Source organism: Onychostruthus taczanowskii, unplaced genomic scaffold (genome assembly GCF_017590055.1).
Source record: "Onychostruthus taczanowskii isolate IOZ18803 unplaced genomic scaffold, ASM1759005v1 scaffold20, whole genome shotgun sequence".
Taxonomy (NCBI): domain Eukaryota; kingdom Metazoa; phylum Chordata; class Aves; order Passeriformes; family Passeridae; genus Onychostruthus; species Onychostruthus taczanowskii.
The window spans coordinates 10378577-10398270 of record NW_024499240.1 but is presented as its reverse complement, the minus strand read 5'-3'; the positions used below and the strand labels follow the sequence as shown (position 1 = coordinate 10398270).

Sequence of the window (19694 nt, the reverse complement as noted above, 5' to 3'; positions counted from 1 at the left end):
CAGCCCACGTGAAGCCCGTTGCATGCTCTGGTCCTGTGTTGTGACTCAATTTTGACACTCATTTGTGTTTGCAGGTGTGAAAGCTGTGGTGCTGTCTTCCACTCTGAGTGCAAAGTGAAGGCTGTACCATGCCCCAGGTGTGTGCGTAAAGAATTGCAGAAGAAGCAGAAATCCTTCTGGAGGCAACTGAATATGGACGAGAACTTCGAAGAGTCTTGCAACATGTTTGAATTGTCATATCAGAACACATGAGGTCCTTAAGGCAGTGGCCAGCCTGAAGAGAATCCCTCTCCCAGCTGTCAGCTCAAGCAAATTCTCTGCTTAGACAGGCAGAAATTGTTTTGAAAAATACCTGACCTTCTTAATCTGTGAAATAAGAGCGCCAAAGTGGCCATAAAGCCTTGTTGGCTTTGAAATACCAATGGCTAAACTGCATTGAAGTCCAGCCTTTAGCTCTCATATAAAATGTGGTTTATGAGAAATGCTTTAGGATTAGCTAATTAAGTACCCAATTTTCTTTTCCACCTCTGGAGAACACTTTATCTCAAGGTAGAAAATATTTGCTGCCATGACTGCATTATTTTTTATGTTGTTCACTTAGAGTTGGTGAATCGTTTACTTATTTATGTGTATTATTTATTTATTAGTAGCCTTGGCAGGGGTTCTGGTGAGGTGTTTGACAGAACCCAATAGAGCAGGAATTATTTTAAATCCACTGTCTTCTTCTGATATGGACATGTGGTTCCATTTCCTCGTGTTTTCAGAGAACTATCTTAAAGGATCAGTGCATTCACATTTTAAAGGATCTCCCATTAAACCTTATTCAGGGTGCTTGCAAACATGAGACACAGAATAATTCCTTCAGATATGTTTATATATTTATAACCACCCCAGTGAACTACTCCATATTCAAATAACCATGGGACTTACTACTCTTTTTGTTCAGGCTGGAAATATCAGTTAAGCTCTGTCACTGAAGTCCTTTGAGATTTGTGCTGGTTACTCTTGATTTATGGGAGGCGATGTCCTTGTCTGTAGTAACATGATGTTGGTTCTTCTCCTTCCAGTCTGAAACTTTAGGGCATTTTAAGTGTTCACATTGGTTTTCTTTTTCTTTCCTGAAGTTTACTTCAAATGTTTTTCTAATCTGAGCCTGTTAAATTGATAGTCAGGAAAGTGGTCTTGCCCATTTTAGTTAGCAAATACCTCCAAAATTGTGAAACACTACTTTGCTGTTTTCATATGCAACTTGTGTCCTGCATTCTCTCTGACCTCTGAGGCGTTTATAGTTCTGTAATGACTTCCATGGTGGACAGTGAAGTTCCTCGAGGCATGATTCTGCTTCACACACCTGGAACACAGGGAAGTATAAAACACAGTGAATTATTTTGTAAAGGGAAGTCCATGATGAATTTAACTTGGGAGGTGTGTGTCATTACTGGCAGTATGTTTAATTCATGGCGAGTTCACTTCCAATGAGCAGTTAGATTGTCTTCCCCCCATTTCACATTCCTGACTCTTTTCCACACGCTGCAGTGATCTATTACATACCTATGAAAGCATTCATATACACACACACACACACATCTATATATAGAAAGTAAATATGGTTTCAGAAGAATAATGCCAGTTGCATGTGTATTTTTCCTTTCCTCTCACATAGGTTTGTGAAAATATGGAATACTGATTTTTGCTTCCTATATAATCTACAGACTGTTGTATTCAAGACAGAAAACAGTTTTGATTGTTGAAGCATCTCACTAATTGCTGAAGTATTTTAAATGAAAGAACAGGGTACGTCATGCTTACATTAAAAGGTAAAATGCTACAATGAGTTACCTTGTACTAGAATATAAGTGGTTACCTTTTCCAGCCTCCAGTCAAAGCAAAAAGTAGCTTTTTCAAATTTGAGTGCAACTACTATATATATATATATAAACATGTTTATATCTCTATACATTAGACAACCAGTGCCTTTCTTTTGCAGAAATCCTTCTTTCATTGGGATTCTTTAGAAGGAAGTGAGGGTTTTTCCATGTGCTTGGCAAAGTGCTGTAGGGATTCCCATACTTAGTAAAGCTGGTGAATCATGCACCTTTGTCACTAAAATGAATAATTCCCATACACAATGGTGTCTCTGTCTCAGCTCACTGTTCCTCATGTGAAATGAGTTGCTTTTGGCTATCACCCTTAAAGGTATAATGTTCCTTGCAAATCCATTCCCATGCAAAGAATTCCCTGTGTGTTCAGAAATGCAAACACTGGGGAAGTATTGTGGAATTAGTCAGGCAAACAGGAACTGCACTGGTACTGGCTGAATAAACAGAACGCTCCCATGTTTTTCAGCTTGTGTCACTACAATTACTGCTGTGGCAAAGCCAGTAGCTCTGAAGCTGTCAGCATCTGGCAGGTACTATTTTGAATTATCTGTAGACATAATGTTAGGTCATTAAAGAAAAAATGGTGATGTTTTTTGATCATCGTGCTCTGGTATTCATAATACCTCCCAGTGCTTGTTCATGTCCAGCTCAGTTTGGAGAAGGCTGCTTAAGTGCACTGTCAAAAACCATGTGGAGTCAAGGAATCAAGGTTCAGACATTGCAAAATATTACTTTGACAGATGTCCTATCTCCAAAGTACCAGTCATGTGGGTGGTTAGATATTGGAATTGAATGCTAGAATAACAACATAGACAGCACTGGAGTTGCTCTGGGTTTGTACAGGTACTACAGAACAGTTTCTTTGCTAACAGAGATTTAAAGGATAAAAAAGTATAATGTTGGCAAAACTGCTGAAATTAGTAATGGGTCTGAAACCACTACCATTACAAATGACATAGAGCAAGAGCATGTTATGATATTCTGTCAGTGCCCAGAGCTTTATGTAAAAGGATACTGTACAATACAGATCATGCTATTTGTTTTAAAATCCAGTGTTGCTGTAAACCAGCTAGTTCCTAAAAGGAGTAGACATTCATTTCTACTTTGGAAAAGTGATACAGCTTCACAGTAGCTCTAGGAGCAGGCTGTAATGTGAAAGATGATGTCCTCTCAGGGATGCCTAGCTCCTATCCAAAACCAGTTACTCTTTATGAATGGGTAAGATAAGTATTCTGTCACCAATTTTTGTAAGCATAAAGAAAGGCTTAGTCCTGCCCTCAGTTGGTTTTCTTGCAGGAGCCATCTGCAAGCAGAAGCCTCAGCCTGGGGTTCTGCAGGTGGTTTGGGTTTCAGACAGCGCTGTACCCTCACATAGTTGTCTCTGCTGTATGACCAGTGCTCTGTGCTGGTCCCCACTGCTACTGTCTGCCCATTCTGCAGCCCACAGCCTGCATGTGGCTCTGCTCTGCAGATTTCTGGATGAGCATCAGCTGGGGAAGTTCCTGGGGGCTTTGCAGGTTGCACGACTCTGCCTGCACCCTCTCCCCACCCCAGGTGAAATTATGCATTAGTACTTCAGTCTTGTCCTACGCACGCATGAAATAAATTTGAATGATGCCATTTCATTGTGAATCAAGAATAAAATATGCTGTTTGTCTTCTTCAAAGAGAAGATGTTTTCATAACTGACTAAGAAGGAATTGATCTGTAATCCAGTTACTGCTTTTGCTTTGTACAGAACTTGTTGTCAGTGTAAAAATAGGATGCTTAACTGCAGTGGACCATGGCTTCACTCTCTACAGGTACTTACACTTGTTAGTCTGATATTATTTTAATCTAGGACACTATTGAGACCCTTATTCAAGTTTCTTTTCCTCTTTCCTTTAATGGGAAGATGGGCCTACTTAGGGGATGCAAACTGCAGCTCTTTTTGTATTATCAATCTATAAAAAGATAAATTTGTATTTCTTGTGTAGGAATCCTCCTACTGCTTTTCTTGGTTTTTGTCTGTCTTATGTGGTGGAAAATGATGTGTTCCTGATGTGACGAAATATCTTGGCTGGCACATGCCAATATGAGCTCACTGCTGGGATCCATAGGAATTTTTAGGTATGAGGGAAGGTACTCTTTTGAGAGGAATTTAAGTTTTTTGTAGTACTGCACAGGCTCTGATGGCCCTGTTAGGAATGAATCATCAGGGTATCTCTAGAGCTCCTCCTGTCAAGGCTTCTCTTATTATTAGGATAGTGTGTGTATTATAATAGATTGATAATAATGTCTTGAAAGATTTTTTAAATGAGCAGAGAATGTCTGTTTACAATGAAATGGGGAAGCTGCCCAGTTGAGTTTTGCTTTTTCCTTGCAGATCAGAAGCCACTGAGTTTCCTGAGCTTCCCAAAGGTCACTGCCTGGATTGCAGCTGACTGTTGATCTGTATAAAAAAAAGTAATTTAATAATCATCATAATCTTCTATTTTTTTTTTCCTGCCACTGAGTTGCAAGCCAGTCTCCCATCTCTCTCCACTGTCTCTGTCCCTCTCCTTACTCACAGTACTGAGCCTACAGCCAGGCTTGGAGCTTCATAGGTCGTGTTGCTTTTGAACCAGTTGAGTCCAGTCATTCTCTCCTTTGTAATTTGCCTTCCAATTTTCCCTTCCCAGTAGGAGTGCCTTACAGTACAGTATATTAGTGTCTCTCTTCCTGTTTTGGATTTCCTGATTGCATCTGCTGTTGTATTAACTTGTAGACTTAAACTGAAACGCTTCTGTGGCTGGGCCTGCTCTTTTGCAGGAGCAGCTGAGTAAATCATTTTGCTTGTTCTGCTCTCATGAAGTTAGCTCTACAGGCTTCATATACCAGCTCTGGAGACACCAAGCTGTGTGGGAACTCCTCATTTTTGCTCATTTTGGTGCCTTAAATTTTGAGAAGTGAATGATTTTTTTAGAAATGCTCTGCCATGATGCAGTGTGTTTGGCATTGGAGCTTAAAATCCTTGCTTGTGACAGTTTCCATCGTGCTAGGAACGGTAACCATAAAATTTGTTTACTGTCTATGCTTTGTGAGGCCATTGTGAGAGAGGATAGCATGGAGATGGTGTTGGTTCTTATTAAGTGTATTTTTGAGACTTGCTGGGCTGCTTAGCCTGAGATGCAGTTGTGCAAGACCTTCAGAAGCCGTGCATATATAATAATGTCAGGTACAGAGAAGTAAAACAGGGTCAGGTCACATGCAGTTTTGCTCCTCCTGGAACCCCTGGCCGGTCCACACAATGCGGCCATGGACTCCCATACCAAGCCCCCTGCTCGCTTGCACAGCTGGGTCCAGTGCTGTGGGAGTGAAGGTGTTCCTCAAAGCTCAATTTTAATGCAGCCTGGCTCCCTGAAGCCTGACCCATTAACGGTTTGGTCAGCCTCACCGTAGAGGGTTAACCCACTGAAATTTTAGCAGTATTTGCTAATGTATGTGGCATGTGTGAGCCTGGGGCACAAGCCCATACTACCTGTGATTTTGTAAGTCCACATTTGACACCAGTAGCAGGAATCCCCTTAACAGCAGCGGTGCTGTTACTGCATTTTGGCAGTACAGTGAGGAGACAGCATGGATAACAATGTGCAAAGTCCTTCTTTACTTGAAAACCCTGGTGTGACCGTGATGGCTTGAGTCATATGTTAAAATGCCAATTTCACCCAAATTCCTTAGGGTGACCATTAATCCAAATTGCAAATGTGCCACTTGTGGTCAGCATCAGAGATATCTAGATGTGGAGAGCTATCAACTGTCTAGGACCAATGTGTGTTAGACTTTGTGCACAAGTGGCTCAATTATTTATTTATTCCTGTCTAATCCACATGTTAAACCATTATGAATCCTTGAATACACAGCATTGTTTTGGTGGAAAAAGGATTTCTTTCAGTTTGCTTATGCACTTGTCCACCAAGTTGATTTTGCTTAAACTAAACTGGGCTTTCAGTTCTGATTTTTAATTAATACCTGTGATACCAAGTTACCTTACATGAGTCCCTGCTATACTTGAGGTAAGCAAAAGTAAATTCCTGAGCAAAATGTGTGTTTCATAGGTATTAAGTGATAAAGGCAGCTTCCAAATCAACTTTAGTTCAGTCAATGCAGTTAAAAGCCAGGGAAAGCCTGGTGTGAGCAGCAGAGCACAGCGGCTGATGTGGTCCCTGGGCTTTCCTTCCTGCCAGAGCACCAGCTCACCTGCACCACTTACATGAATTTTAGCATTGCTGGCAGTGCACCCTGAGTTTTTTTGAATACCCTTATGTGTGTATGCTACTGTGTTAACTTATTTGCAACATTGTAATATGTGTTTCATTGTTTGCATTGTTGGTTTGGTTTTTTACTTTTGACAAGGATATTTTTTTAAATTATCTGCAACTACTGGGCAATAGTCTTAATTTATTATTGATGTGTAATGATGTTATAATTTAAATCCATTGAGTTGAATTGCTTGTTGACACTTGAGCAGGGTTTATTTGGGTTCACTTGTGACTGCATCGGAGCACCAGTCCCTCCTGTATAAAGGCAACTCTCAATAAACACTAAAAAATGTTACTCGTCCATTTGAATTTGCCTTCTGGTGGATACTGTACCATGGGTAGGGCAAGCTCTGAAAGAGTGATAGTTTCCTTAGAAATGCCTCTCTGCTGGTTAAAGTCTTCTGAAACTAAGAAAATATGATAGTTCCTGTTCCCAGATCTTAGCCACGAGGGCCTCTGGAAGTACCGCTGATGTCTGCATCAGGCTCTGGGGGTTTGGATTCCCAGTTAAATCTTGCGTTTTTGGAAAGCCACAAATTCCTAGATTTTTGATGGTGCTGACCCCTCCACAAGCTCCCAGGGGAGCTTACTGTGGCTTTGAGGCGCAGAAAACAGAGCTCTTGGAAACAGAGCTCCTGGGAAGCTTGCAGCAGCCAGCTGTTTACTGTATGGCTGCCACGTGTCCTCTGCCAGGAGGGTCCAAGGTCAGGGCCTTGAATTCTAAGTAAGGGAGGCATCTCCCAGGTGGACTTAGGGGCTGGAAGGGCAGGATTTTGCCCATGTTATGAGGGTTCTTATACCTATGGATGTAGGAGCAGGTAAGATTCTTGTTCTTCTTGGTTGTTTCTTCCAGTGCACCAGCTAAGGAGTTTCTGCAGCTCCTTGAGTCTGGATTCGATGACTAAAGATTGCAGCACAGAGCTGTTGTGGAGCTCATGGGCCTAAAACCCCTGCCTGAGACTCCCCTGAGCATTCCACACCCAGCCCTGTGCTCTGGTAGCTTTCAAAGAGAAGGATATATCCCCTCCTTCACTATCTTCCTGCTCCTCCTCAGAAAGACCAGAAGTCCATCAGGAATGTCAATCCTCTCTCTTGCAGGAACCTTTGGAATTCATCCCTGTGATGAAACCAGCTACAAGCAATGAGTTAATGTTTGACCAGGACCACACAAGCTGCACAAGGAAACAATGTGCAAGACCTTCTCTTCCTCCTTATTTGCTTTACAAGGTGAGTAAATTCTGTTATGACATCTCCTTTCCCTTTCACTGCCACCTCCCCTCCTCACTTCACCCTGTAAGAGGTGGTGTGAAAAAGCATCCACACAGAGCAGAGACCACGGGGTCTGTGGAGGCCTGGGAAGAGCATGCCAGTCCAAGCTCTAGCTCTTCTTTTAAAGTCAGGATAATTCATTTTAAGAGAGCTACCCTTCTAGCTCTCAGACCAAAATGAAGAATATTTGGGTTAATATGTGAAGTTGACTGGTTTTCTGAAAGATTGGAGCTAGCAACCTCCTCCTTTCCTTAGGGACTGAGGGGGTCCTTCTGGCTGTGAGGCTCACCATACCTTTTCAGTGAAAGCATGCTGAGGGCAAATGAAAATACTCTGGGAGTCTGTGTACATAGCTCTGGACTGTCTTGTTCTTGTTTAACTAAATACTCTCCAAAATAGTGGTCCCATTTAAAGGCCTGAGTATTACCACTATGAGAAGGTGGTGAAAAGCATCTCAGATAATCAAGTGTTACAATTAAAACCAGACAAAGTCTCCAAGGCAAGCAGGAGTAAATTCCATCCATTTTAAGCATAGACAAATATAAAACCTGGCATTGAAGCTGCAAACATGCTTTAAAAAAGACAGTCCATTGTTTATAGTGAGTTTCAATTTTCTATTGTTTAGTTTCAAGGTATTAGCATTCATTTAGATATTAAAAAAGAAGGTGTGAAAAGCAAGACAAGTCACATAAGAGCTTGTGTTAAAAGACTGAACTTTAATTTACTTGAACATTCTCAGGTGTTTATCACGTAGGTACAATATGAAGCATTAGAGGTAAATAAGAAGGAATTATTATTAAAGTTATTAAAAATAAGAAGGTGCAAATTACTGAATCAGTGTAAGAAAGTAATAGATGTAATCAGCATGGATGGAGCAGTTCAGTCTAAAGTGCTTTCCTAACATTTAAGATTATAAATTAATCTCATTTCTGACACTGCAGGCAAATATCTGAAGTGCAGCAACAAAGTAATGAAACAGGAGGAGTGTGCAGTTTTGGGCACCACAATACAAGTAAGAGGTTAGGCTATATTAGAGGAGGGCAGCAAAGATGGTGAAGGGCCTTGAGGAGAAGCCATATGAGGAGCAGCTGAGGTCTTTTGGTCTGTTCAGCCTGGAGAAGAGGACACTGAGGGGAGACCTCACTGTAGTTACAGCTTCCTTGTGAAGGGAAGAGGAGGGGCAGGCACTGATCTCTGTGGTGGCCAGCAACAGGACCTGAGGAAATGGCCTAAAATTGTGTCAGGGGGGATTTAGGTTGGATATTAGGGAAAGGGTGGTTGGGCCCTGGAATGGGCTCCCCAAGGAAGTGGTCACAGCTCTAAGCCTGGCAGAATTCAAGAAGTCTTTGGACAATGCTCTCAGGCACAGGTGTGACTCTTGGGGATGGTGCTGGGCAGGGCCAGGAGTTCAAGTCCCTAGTCCTTGTGTGGTCCCTTCCAGATCAGCTATTCTGTGCTCCGTTGTCTCTCCCTCAGTTTGTGTCTTCCCCTGCAATGATTTCTGAGAGCCAGGGTACAAATGCCCACAAAAGCAAGGCTAGGGTGGAAAACAAATGCCAGCACCATCCTGTCATCAGACATTGTCACGCAATGGTTTGTGACATTGGTGGATATTTTCTTGTGTACATATTGCAAAATGTCCTGTTCTGCCTTGGACTCTGCACTTCTGAAGGACACTTGTTTTGGATTTGACAGACAGCATGTTTGATCCTTTAAGCAGATCCAAGATCTGCTGGCTCCAATGAAAACTGCTGTTTGTCAAAGAACCAGAGTTGGGCTCTCAGTATTTAGAGGCAGGAACTGTAGCAGTGTATAAAATTGGCAGGTTCATTGTGAAATACAAGTGCATCTAGCACAGAGTTAACCCTGGGTGATAATAGGTAAAAGAGGGCAAAAGTATAATAAAATACAGGTCTCTGCTGTAGGTATTTACACAGTATCAGCATTGTTAGCTGTGCTTAGAGATTTATGTCAAGTGTTAACTGCACTGTCATAAAACAATAAAGTACTTCTGTGAAGGGCTTAGGGCAAAGGGGAGGCAGAGAAGTCTCACTATATAAGGCCCTCCTCCTGCATCTGTGGTAATCCATGGGAATGTTTCCATAGTTGTCAGCAGGAGTTGTGTGGAGGCCTGCTAGAGGAGTGCAAGCAGAAGCACATTTACTATGTTTAGAGCAGGTAACTAATGATTTTGTCTAGGGGAGGATGTTGCCACCACCAAATTCTAGGAGCTAACACAGCTGATAAATCTACCTTGCAGTAAGTGGAGAGATTAGGGTTCCTCCTGGCAGCAGGGATGTCCTTCAGTGTTTCATAGAAATGCTGAACCATAAAATCTGAGAGATTACAATAAGAGAACTACTGTGCTCCATGTGGCCGTGGGGTGAAAAGAACAAGAGTCCAGTGTCCCTACACAGTGTACCCTGCACTCTGGCTGTTGCAACTCTGCTACTCACACTGGGCTCACAGTAGGCTTCCCCTCAGCATTTTGGCTGCAGGACCAGACTTCTCATCTGAGTTTAGTGTTTACATGTAGTGGACCAAACTGAAACGCCAGTTCCAATCACTCAGAGCACCAGGGAGTTTAGGTCCAGGCATGGTGCCTGCCTGTCCATGGGTCTGTAGCTCCAGTGTGTCCTCTCTGCTTGTTGTGTCTGCCCTTCATGAGTTATGGCAAGATTGCTTCTCTAAGCCATGTCAATACATGGGACTTACTAGAAATGTATTGCTCTTCCACTAGAGGTGCTTCCTATGGAGTTGTTCCCTGTTTAGATGCCACTGTATGGGACAGTGTTTTCTTGCTTCTTTCCAGATGCAGGAAGTAATTCTTTATCAAAACATCTGGTGAAGTCTCCCCCACCGCAGCAGTCCCACAGCTGTCCTGAGATGGGCAGGAGAATTACCTGCTTCCTGACCCTGCTGTGGACAATGCTTCTCAAAAGTCAGTCAGCTTCAAATAAGAGAAACATCTTTGCCCAGAAGCTATTTCAGAGCCCTTCATAAACTTGAGTATTGCTGCCAGCCTTGCTTTCTCTGTCAGGAACCACAGTGTTCCACACCTGCTGGTCTTCACTGTTCTCTGAGGGAGTTGATAGGAGCTGTTTGGAAAACAGATGGGTGGGTGTTGAGCACTTCAGCATCTGACCCCATGTTTCTCAACTGTCTGAATTAATTTTGAGCCAACGCAACTGGATGAGCCTTACATACTTCTTTCTCAAAAGCACTGGCCATGCCATTTCCTGTCTCATATTTTATCTTAAAAGCTAATGAGTAGAGCTGAAATCTGTCCCTCACTTGTCAGCTACATCAGCTTTAAAACTCCAGGCCTAACTTCATACTGGGACAGCTTTCAAAAATCATGGGCTCATATTTCAGTGTGAGACTGAGTTAGTCCCTCCTGAGTCCTGGGTGGTGTCGCAGTGGCAATGAGCATCTTCAGTCCCATGGCACCTGTTGTCCCTTTCATCCCTCCAGCCCTCAGCTTCGCCGGTGCTGGAGATGTGGCCCAGATTCATTCCCCTACTCCCAACAGCACCACAGGCTTCTACTCCACAGGACCAGCACCTACCCCAGCAGAGTGCTGTAGGACACCCTGTCCTTGCATCCCACTGTCTGCTGCAAAATACAGATATGTTAAGCTCAGTTTAGAAAGAGGTGAGCAGTCTCCCGTGTGTACCCAGGACAGACTGCCGCAGCACCAGCATCTTGGCTGTGTGTGTGTGACCTTTTCCCATGAATATCTCAGTGGTGTCATCACACTAGTTCTTCAGCCTCTGGCATGGTGAGACAGCCTGGGAGATTGTGACGACCCTTTCAGATTGCACATCTCTCGCTCTGCATAGCCACGCGTTACAATTTTTCGCCTTACACTTCCACGTAGGAATGCGGGGGGGGCCTTGGAGCAAGCTGCCTGGGACGGGCACGGACGTGCCCGCGGGGGGACGCGGAGCAGAGCGCGTTTCTCGCTCCTCACACTTTTCTTTTTTTGTGACCCGCCTCAGTGATTGGAAAGGACCCATGTCCCGTGTTCCACCCCACCCCCCCGCGGCCCCCTCTTCTTCCCCAGCCGCACAATTGTCGCCGCCAATTAGTGCATTGTTAGGGCACACAATGGCGCCGTGGCCGCTGGAATGGGCCGCTTTTGTGCGTCTCCAGTCGGCTGTAGGGGCAGTCAAGATTCATTTAGGGCCTTACACAACATGGACAGAAAATACTATCAGAAAAGCAAAAGGGGGAAAGAAAAAGGGAGAGGTAGCGAGGAGGGGCGGGGGCAGCCCGCTATTCAGGGGTTAGCCCAGCCGCATGAAAGGCCCAAGAAGCAGTGCCACATTGAAGACGCCCCTTGGAACACAAAAAAGAACCGGGGCTTAATAGTAATTAGTGGGCAAACTGCAAAGCGCACCGTGGCTCTCCAGTGAATTGTTCCTGCACTTACTGCCATAGCTGCCCCTTCCCCCTTCCCTCCGGTCCGCCTGGGAGGGGGCAGCTCGGGGGTGGGAACTGGCAGCCCTCCTTTACCCACCGGCTCTGGGGAGGCCTCGCCAAGCTCTTCTTTGTGGCAGGTAAATTGGATTTCATCCTCTACAGCTCAGAGCCGGTTACAGGAGGTACTTTACAGCCAGGGCAGGGGGGTGGTTTCAGAGTCAGCACCGTGCCCGTGTCAAGGACCTTTAAACAGCCCTGTCCCTTCCTGCAGCTGCCACGACACACCTTGAGGCTCGGCTGTTTGCCTGTGGCCTGTCCCCCTTTCCCCAGCAGAGACTTGGAGGCCACTGCTGTTGTTTTGTTGCTGTTGTTTCTCCCCTCTGTTCATAAAGTAATCACCTGCACGGGGTTTTATGATCTATTTAGGGCAAGGCCTGATAACACCTCAGTCAGCTTAGTAAAGGTGAGGAATCTGCTCAGGCTGAAGACCAAACCTGGCCCATCCTTTTAAAAGTCTGCACAGTGCAAACAGCACTTGCCTCCACCTCTCCCCTCAGATCTCTCATATCTCTGCCAGCTCTCAGTCACACTGAGGCCTTCATCAGTACATACAGAAATTCTTAAAGAACATTTTGGCCCAGCACACCTTGGGATTGTCTTAAACAGCTGCATTAGGGTGCAGCTGAATGTGTTTAATCCCTACTACTGTAGAGATTAGGTTGCTGCTGTTATCAGTCTCAGCTCATCTCCTGAACTTCTTGTACTAGGTTTGGTCAGGAGCCTATGTGTCCATCCAGTTAGCTGTGTCTTGGTAATAGGCCAGGTTAAAAGAGCCACAAGGCAGGTTTGACCCTACATAAATAAATGTGGTTAAGTATTGAGGAGAAATTCAGGGCATCTTAGCCCTGATGAAAAGTACACAGAGGCACAAAATTAAGAATCATTCCTTTTATGTTGTCAGGGAATCTAAATATAATCTGTGGAAGAAATATGTGGGGTCTGATGGTTAGTTTATTGGCTCTTCTTAGCTAATGGATGTATGTTTCAGCTGTCCTTGAATACAGGGCTGCTGGTGCTCATCTCAAGCACAACCACATACAGTCCCACAAGTTTAAACTGGGCTCTTGCAGATTAATCTCAGTGTGGTTGGACCAGACACCAACTGACCAAATTTAGTAGTCTCAGCTGGAAATTTTCCAAACTGCAGTGTGTGAGATACACACACACACAGTTCTGGATCACCATCTCAGTGCTGGTAGAGATTGAAAATTCCTCCCTGTTTGCTCTGGTAGTTACAACACTCTCCTGTCTCCTAGATATCCAAGTAAGCCTAGGAAATACAGATGTTGCTCCAGTACCAGTCTTTTTCCATGACCTGGAAGCCACAGCCGCTCTGTGTGTCTATACAAAATAGGTCTGGTTGTATTAGAACAGTGAAAATAAGATTTACAACCAAGACTTTTTGTCTGTCTGGAATCCCATCAAGGGTTTCGTATGAGGCTGTGGGTAGCACAGCGGGCATCAAGGGCTCAGCTGGTGTTGCTGGGATGGCTCCTGCAGTACAAACACAATCAGGGAGCTCACTGTCTCACAGATAGAGCTGGTTGAAGGCAGTGTCTCACAACACAGAACGTGTCTGTCTCTCACCAGCCACAGTACATCCTCTCTCTGCTAATTAGCAACATCCTTGGCAAAGTCTCAGCTGAAAGGATTACACTGTCTTCTCACCTTGCTCTATCCCTTCCTCTCTGAAAAAGGAATGTTTGGTCCTGTCAGGATGCAGCTGGCTGGCCCAGGTAAGGAATCTGCCTTGTTTTCCTCCAGACTGCTCATCTACCAGATGGATTTTATCTTCAGGACTCTAAGCCTGGCCCTGACTGAAGGGAGGTGCAGCCTTGCCTCCCTGCAGCAGAGAGCAGAGGTTCTCAGTCTCGTGTGCTCAAGGGGAACAGCATCTGCAGCAGGAGCCAGAATGGTATTTTTCCAGCTTAGCACCGTGGAGTTGATTTCACAGCTCTCTCTGGCCATACAGACAAACCACAAACATCTTGTGTCTGCAAAAACAAGGAGAATTACCTTTCCTTTCTCCTGTTTTTTGTGTTTCCTGTCTGCTCAGCTCAAGAGCAGTTTGAACTGCAGGCACAGGTGGAAGCTTGCGCAGGAATTTCTGTGAGTGCACCCAGTAGAATTCTGTCTGCCTCGTGATGGTGTAATGGCTGAGGGTCTGGCACTGCCAGCCTGAAGGAGACATGGAGGAGAGCTTAGCTTCTCCTTTGTCACAAATAGTGAGACAGTTAATTCACCAGCATAAGGGAAATACATATCCAGCATGAATTCTCCTGCAGTCAGACAGACTTCTCTGAGCTAAAAGCTGAACCAAGCTACTTCAGTATTTTCATGCCATAAGGAAGGTGCTGACCTACACGAGCCCCATCTTTGCAGCAATTGTGCTTCCCTTTGTGTCAGCTTGTTGCTTTTACAAAATTAGTTTGATTGTATCAGTTTGATAAAAAAAAAGGCCTGTAAGAGGACTACACAACCTTGTCATCAATATTTTTGACAACTCTATGCTAACAATTATGGAATATTTTGGAGCACTTTCTTGCCTCACCAGGACATATCCCAAGCTGGATAACATAATTGCATGCTCAGTGTTGCTGTACGTGGCAGTGAGGTGCAGGATTTAGAGAATGGATTCCTGCTTTTGCCCAGAAAATCTCTTGGTTTGCTCCAATTCTGTTAACATTAGTCCCTGCCCTTATGGCCACAGAGAGCTGGAAAATCAACCATTCAGCCTTGAGCTGGAAAAAGACCATTCTGGCTCCTGCTGCAGACTCTGCTCCCTGTTTCCTTTCCACTACAGCATGTAAAGGTCACTTGCATGTGTTAATTCTTCACATCTGACTAATACCTGAACGGGAAGGTTGCTAGCAACATCCTTTCCAAAATCACTTTGACCTGTGTATTATATTATGTCATGAATGACTTACAGAAGGAAGTAATCAAAATGTGTATAGTTCTAGCTAGTGCTAATTGCCTTTTCATCTGTTTCTGGCTCTTTTTATTGTGTCCAATAAATGTTGATTATGCAGGGATTTAAATCTGTATTTCAACATAGTTTCCTTCATGTGATTGAATGACATGACTTAATAAATCTTAGTTCTAATATTCTTCTAGCTCTGTGTCAAGCACTTCAAGGATGTCAAAAGCAGATAGAGGAAATCTGAAGCGCCTGATCTTAGCAAGAATGCCTAAAAGGTCAGGTGGAAGACATTGTTTCAGGAGGTCTCTGGCTTTGACACTTTCTGGTTTGTAGAAACACAAAATGTTTGTGAATGTTCTCCCTCTAGGGTAATGTACGCAAGTACACATACAGGATAACGCTTTCAAATGCTTAATTTTTAATTGCTTTTTATCTTAAGTGAGCAATATGGCATGTTGTAAAGGAGTCCAGTTTCTGGAAATAACTATCTCTAAATGTTGCCTCAAGAGCATCCAGAATCACTGCATCTGGAAGGTCTTGATCACAACATCTTGAGATGTTAGTGGAGAAATGCAGTCAAACTGGCTTATATGTTTGAGATCTATTTTAAGTAAACTCTGTATTTTCAGGAAAAGACAGACTGAACTAGAACTATTCTGAATACAGACTGGAGTTGCTATAACAGCAACAGTTGTTATCATATGTTTTGCACCAATTCATAGAATTTTAAGGCCAGGAGAGACCACCCATAACTGCAGATGTTCATACTGAGAGCAGTTTCTTTGTAAAGTGTCAGTTCGGCAGAGACAGAAAATTTCTTGGAAACTTATCTGGTTTCACTGACCAACTTTCTCTGACAATCAGGCAGGACCTAAGAATCAAATGCTCACCAGGCAGATTCCTGCCTGAAGTCTGCCCAGTTTGCCAGCAAGATCCATCACCATCACTCCAGGATTTCCATGTCCCCCACTCCAGCTCCTCCCCCATCCTTTGCTGCTAAAGCTTTCCTGGGTAGGGGGCTTCTAGGAATTCTCCATGTTTTGAGAGGAAACCTTCTAGCTTTTCCTGGTGCTGCAGGATTGCTCAGAAATATGGGCAGCTTGCCCTGTTTGGAACAAACTGGTGTGTTTTACATTGTTTTTTTAATGTTGGAATTTTCCACAAAACAGAAATCATAAGTTATAGCCAGCTTCAGTCTAGGCTGCCTGACTGCTCTCCAGAGGATTGGCCATTACAAACTTGCATCCTAACTCTGAAATACTTGCCACAATTTTTTCAGACAAAAACCTGTCCCTCTTTTTGCTGGAATAAAAAAACTACTTAGTACTTCTGTCTCTGCAGCTGTAACAGATAATATGTCAATTTTGGTGTAAAACAAGCAGATAGAAATAAGTCTCCAAAGGCTGTGATCTGAAGCAGGGCAGGCAAAGCATTTTGCCAAAGAAGAACTGTTTTGAGCAGTTTCACCCTGAAGGTCTCACACAGCAAAGTAGAGGGCAGGAAAAAGGCAGAAGGGGAAAGAACTACTTTTGAGATAGTGCTGATCAAAACAGCATTGGTTTGAAGACAAGTCAAGCAGTAATTAGTCTATATTGTTACTGTTTCATAGAGGTGCTTGATGGCTCCCATGTATGAGCTGGGGGTTTGTTTTACTCTGTGGTCAGTCAGAGCTGGTTAAGCCAGTGCTGATCTTTGCTGGGCTGCAAAGCTGGGCTCCTTCAGGACTGCTGAGGGACCTAGCCAGGAGTTTGGCTTCTCACAGCTGCATGGGTCTTCAGAAACCAACACTTGAGTTCTTGCATGCTGGCCCCCAGGAGGTTACAGGGAAGTGGTGATGGTCCTACCTCATGTGCTTGTAGAGGGTTAGATGTGCTGTGATGCAAACCACAGTTTCATGGCTCATAAGGTCACTTTTGCTGGACTTTCAGGGTAGACAAGGCAAAACTCATGTGGTTCATGAGAAATGCTCTGCTCTCTAAGTTAGGAAGAGGCCTGAGGTGCTCAGACCACTAGAGTGGCAAGCACTGGCCCCTTGGTTCAGAAAAAAAATCTCAGATTCCATGCTTCAAGGCTGCTCATTTTGCAGCTTTCCTGGGAGCTCCGTTCACTTACAGCTATAGGCATACAAATATATGTGCCATACAATAATCCGGCTTGGAAATCCCACTGGAGCAAAGTATTTAACTGAAAAATATTTGGAGTAACTTCTTTGCAATGTATAGAGCAACAAGAGTTTAAGGAACGATCTCACTGTATTTAAACAGTCATTACTGCTTTCTGGGTAAATAACACATGTTTTTAAAATGGTCTCTACACACAATAGACGCTAACACAATAAATCCTAATTGCTCTGAAGGACCCATTAGGCTGTATCAGGTCAATACATGGCGGAGCTTTTTTTGAAAGTCACTCACCCTGTTGTTACATAAGCCACAAATTGAAAGTCCATAAATAAGTATTTGCCAAATGAAGAGTGAGGGCTTTGCCAGGGCCATACTAATTTATCATGTCAACTTCACTATGAGACTGTTTTCTTTTGAGAGAAAAAGACAAAAAAAAAAAAAAAAAAGCATAATGTGCTGTGTTTAGAAAACTACATATCTGAAAAGTTTCAGACATTTCAGGCTGCACTATACCCCCCAAGAAAATTAGATGTAAGGAACTTCACTGTTTCCTGTTTATCTCAGCGTTGTGAGTCACAGCAAGGAGATTTGAAGATCAGACATGGCTGTAGCATGGCAGAGGCCCATCCTCATCACCACCAACCTTCCTGCAGCTCTGGGCCAGGGCCCTGATCCTGCCTCTCCATGCTGTGGATAGTGGCACCTCAGGACAGGAACATCCTTTCAGTATTCCAACAGTGGCTCATGGGAAGGTTCCCACTACCTGGGGAGGCCAAAGAAAGCTTATTACACTATTTTATGTGCACTTATATGTATAAGTATAGTTAATTAATAAGTGATGAGTTTGGCAAGATTAGTTTTATGTGCAGCCACTCTTCCTGATTTTACTTTCGTCTTACTTACCTGAACTTCTGGTGGCATTTTTCAAACTGCAGCACTTGTGTTAGCTAGGTGTTGCTAAAGTCTGTGTCACTGTTTGAAATTAAGTTTTGGATTAATTCATTCAGAAGTTTTCAAGTTCCATGTAACTTTTTGGATATGGCTACAGTTTGGTATAGTTTTGTTTTCCTGCAATATGCTAAGGTGTGTAATTGCACAGGTGTATATAAAACCAAATTGTATTGATGTAAGCTAGGATTTTAAAGGGAATTTCAGCAATGCATGGTGAAAAGCATTCAAGTGATTTAAATCTGAATTCCTGTCCCCAGGCCACAGCCTTTAATTCATCCGGGCACATGAGATATGTTCACCCCCGCTGCTGTTACACTTCAGTAGGATTTGGGTGCCAGGGTCCTTCTGCAAATGCTGGCAGTGATTCTCACTCTGCTCTGCCTGTTTGCAAAGGGCCAAGAGTCCCTCTGTCTCCCTGCCTGTCAGGTCCCTCCTGCCTGCAGTGCAGCAAGAACCTTGGTCTCATTTAGGAGCTCCAGGTGCTGTTACACGAGGTCAGTCTTGGTGCTGGGGTTTGCAGCACAGGCAGCCTGGAGCTGCAGCTCTCAGGTGGGAAGGCAAACACTTGCCACAGTTGGAAGCAGAAGCACACCTGCCTTGGTGCAGCATGCAGCCATGTCCTCAGTGTGGGGCAAACACTGATATCCTTTTGTACCAGTATACAGTGGTCTGCTGTGCTGGTGCTGCCAAAAGTGATGTCTGTTCCTGTACTCGTGACGGGCAGTAAGGCACAGTCTTGTGCTGCTGCAAACCACCTTATGGTCCCCAGCACCCCCTCACTCAAGCAGTTTGTTATCAGAGGTCACTGCTAATTTGAGCAATGCCTGAGCCAGCACAGCCTCCAGCTGGGGTGACTGGCAGGCTGCCCACCAGCACCGGGAGACTGGAGTCACCTGTTCTGGGCCCCCACTGCTCCCTTCCTGGGAGCTGGAGACCTGTCAGCAGTGCAGACAAAACCACGATTTGCTGCTTCAAGCAAGAAGGGTCGAGGACCAAGGGGTGTGCTGATCCTGTGACAAGAGGGGCAGGAGGTTCCTGCCCTGCTTTGGTGCCGGCAAAGCCAAGAGCGAGATCAGTGCTCTCTGGCTTTGTCCCTGCCCAAAGCCTGGGCTGAAAAGCTCTTTGCAAAAGTCTGCTGAGTCCTCTAACAAGGGCAAGGGCAATAGCCAGTCTTTACAAAGGAAACTCAGTCCTTTTCTAAAGTCTTTTAAAAGTCATGGTATCCTTCACAAAAGCAATTTGTCCAGGTAAACAGTGTACACTGACAATCAGCAATGAAAGAACCAAATGCAGAAATATTTACCACCCTTTTACTTTCTGCTCCTACCAGGAACCACTGCATCCCAGCTGAAAATGCCTCAGTGGGTGGAAGGTATGTCTGTGAGGACACTATTGCCAGTCCATGCCTGAATCCTCTGGGCTGCAGCCAGGAACAGGGGTTGGATGTACTCCCAAGCAGACCAGTCTAGCACGGTGGAGCTTCGTGGACACTTCTGCACATGGATAAAAGGTAAAGCAATTTTTAATAATTTAAGAGTTTTTTAGCTACAAAAGCATTTTCTTAGGGCCAGGAAACACTTCCTTTTTTGTCTGTAGTGTTTGACACGGTAAATTTTGTGCAGACGCATCTTCTGTTACTAATAATGCTGGATGCATTAGCACTGTACTCTCACACTGTACTGAAGAGATGAGTAACAAACCTATCAACTGCACTTGCACATACCCCATATTTAATCCTGCTCTGGTTGTTCTGCTACATATTCATAAAAACCAAAAAGGAAACA

At 44.1% G+C, this 19694-nt stretch overlaps 1 protein-coding gene across 2 annotated transcripts in view; it reads left to right on the top strand.

The window, feature by feature from the left end:
* PLEKHM3 (pleckstrin homology domain containing M3) overlaps positions 1–19379 on the top strand; it is an 83830-nt gene extending 64451 nt beyond the window's left edge. The window contains exons 7-9 of one of the 2 annotated variants that reach the window (XR_005952549.1): positions 75–137; positions 7258–7386; positions 19241–19379. Coding sequence is in view for 1 of the 2 variants with exons in the window: in XM_041403341.1 (XP_041259275.1) it covers positions 75–252 (178 nt within the window). In the remaining variant the exon portion in view is untranslated. Of the gene's footprint in view, positions 1–74; positions 6446–7257; positions 7387–19240 lie in introns of those variants that run through there. The other variant, XM_041403341.1, reaches the window with a different exon arrangement.
* The last annotated feature ends 315 nt before the right edge of the window (positions 19380–19694 follow it).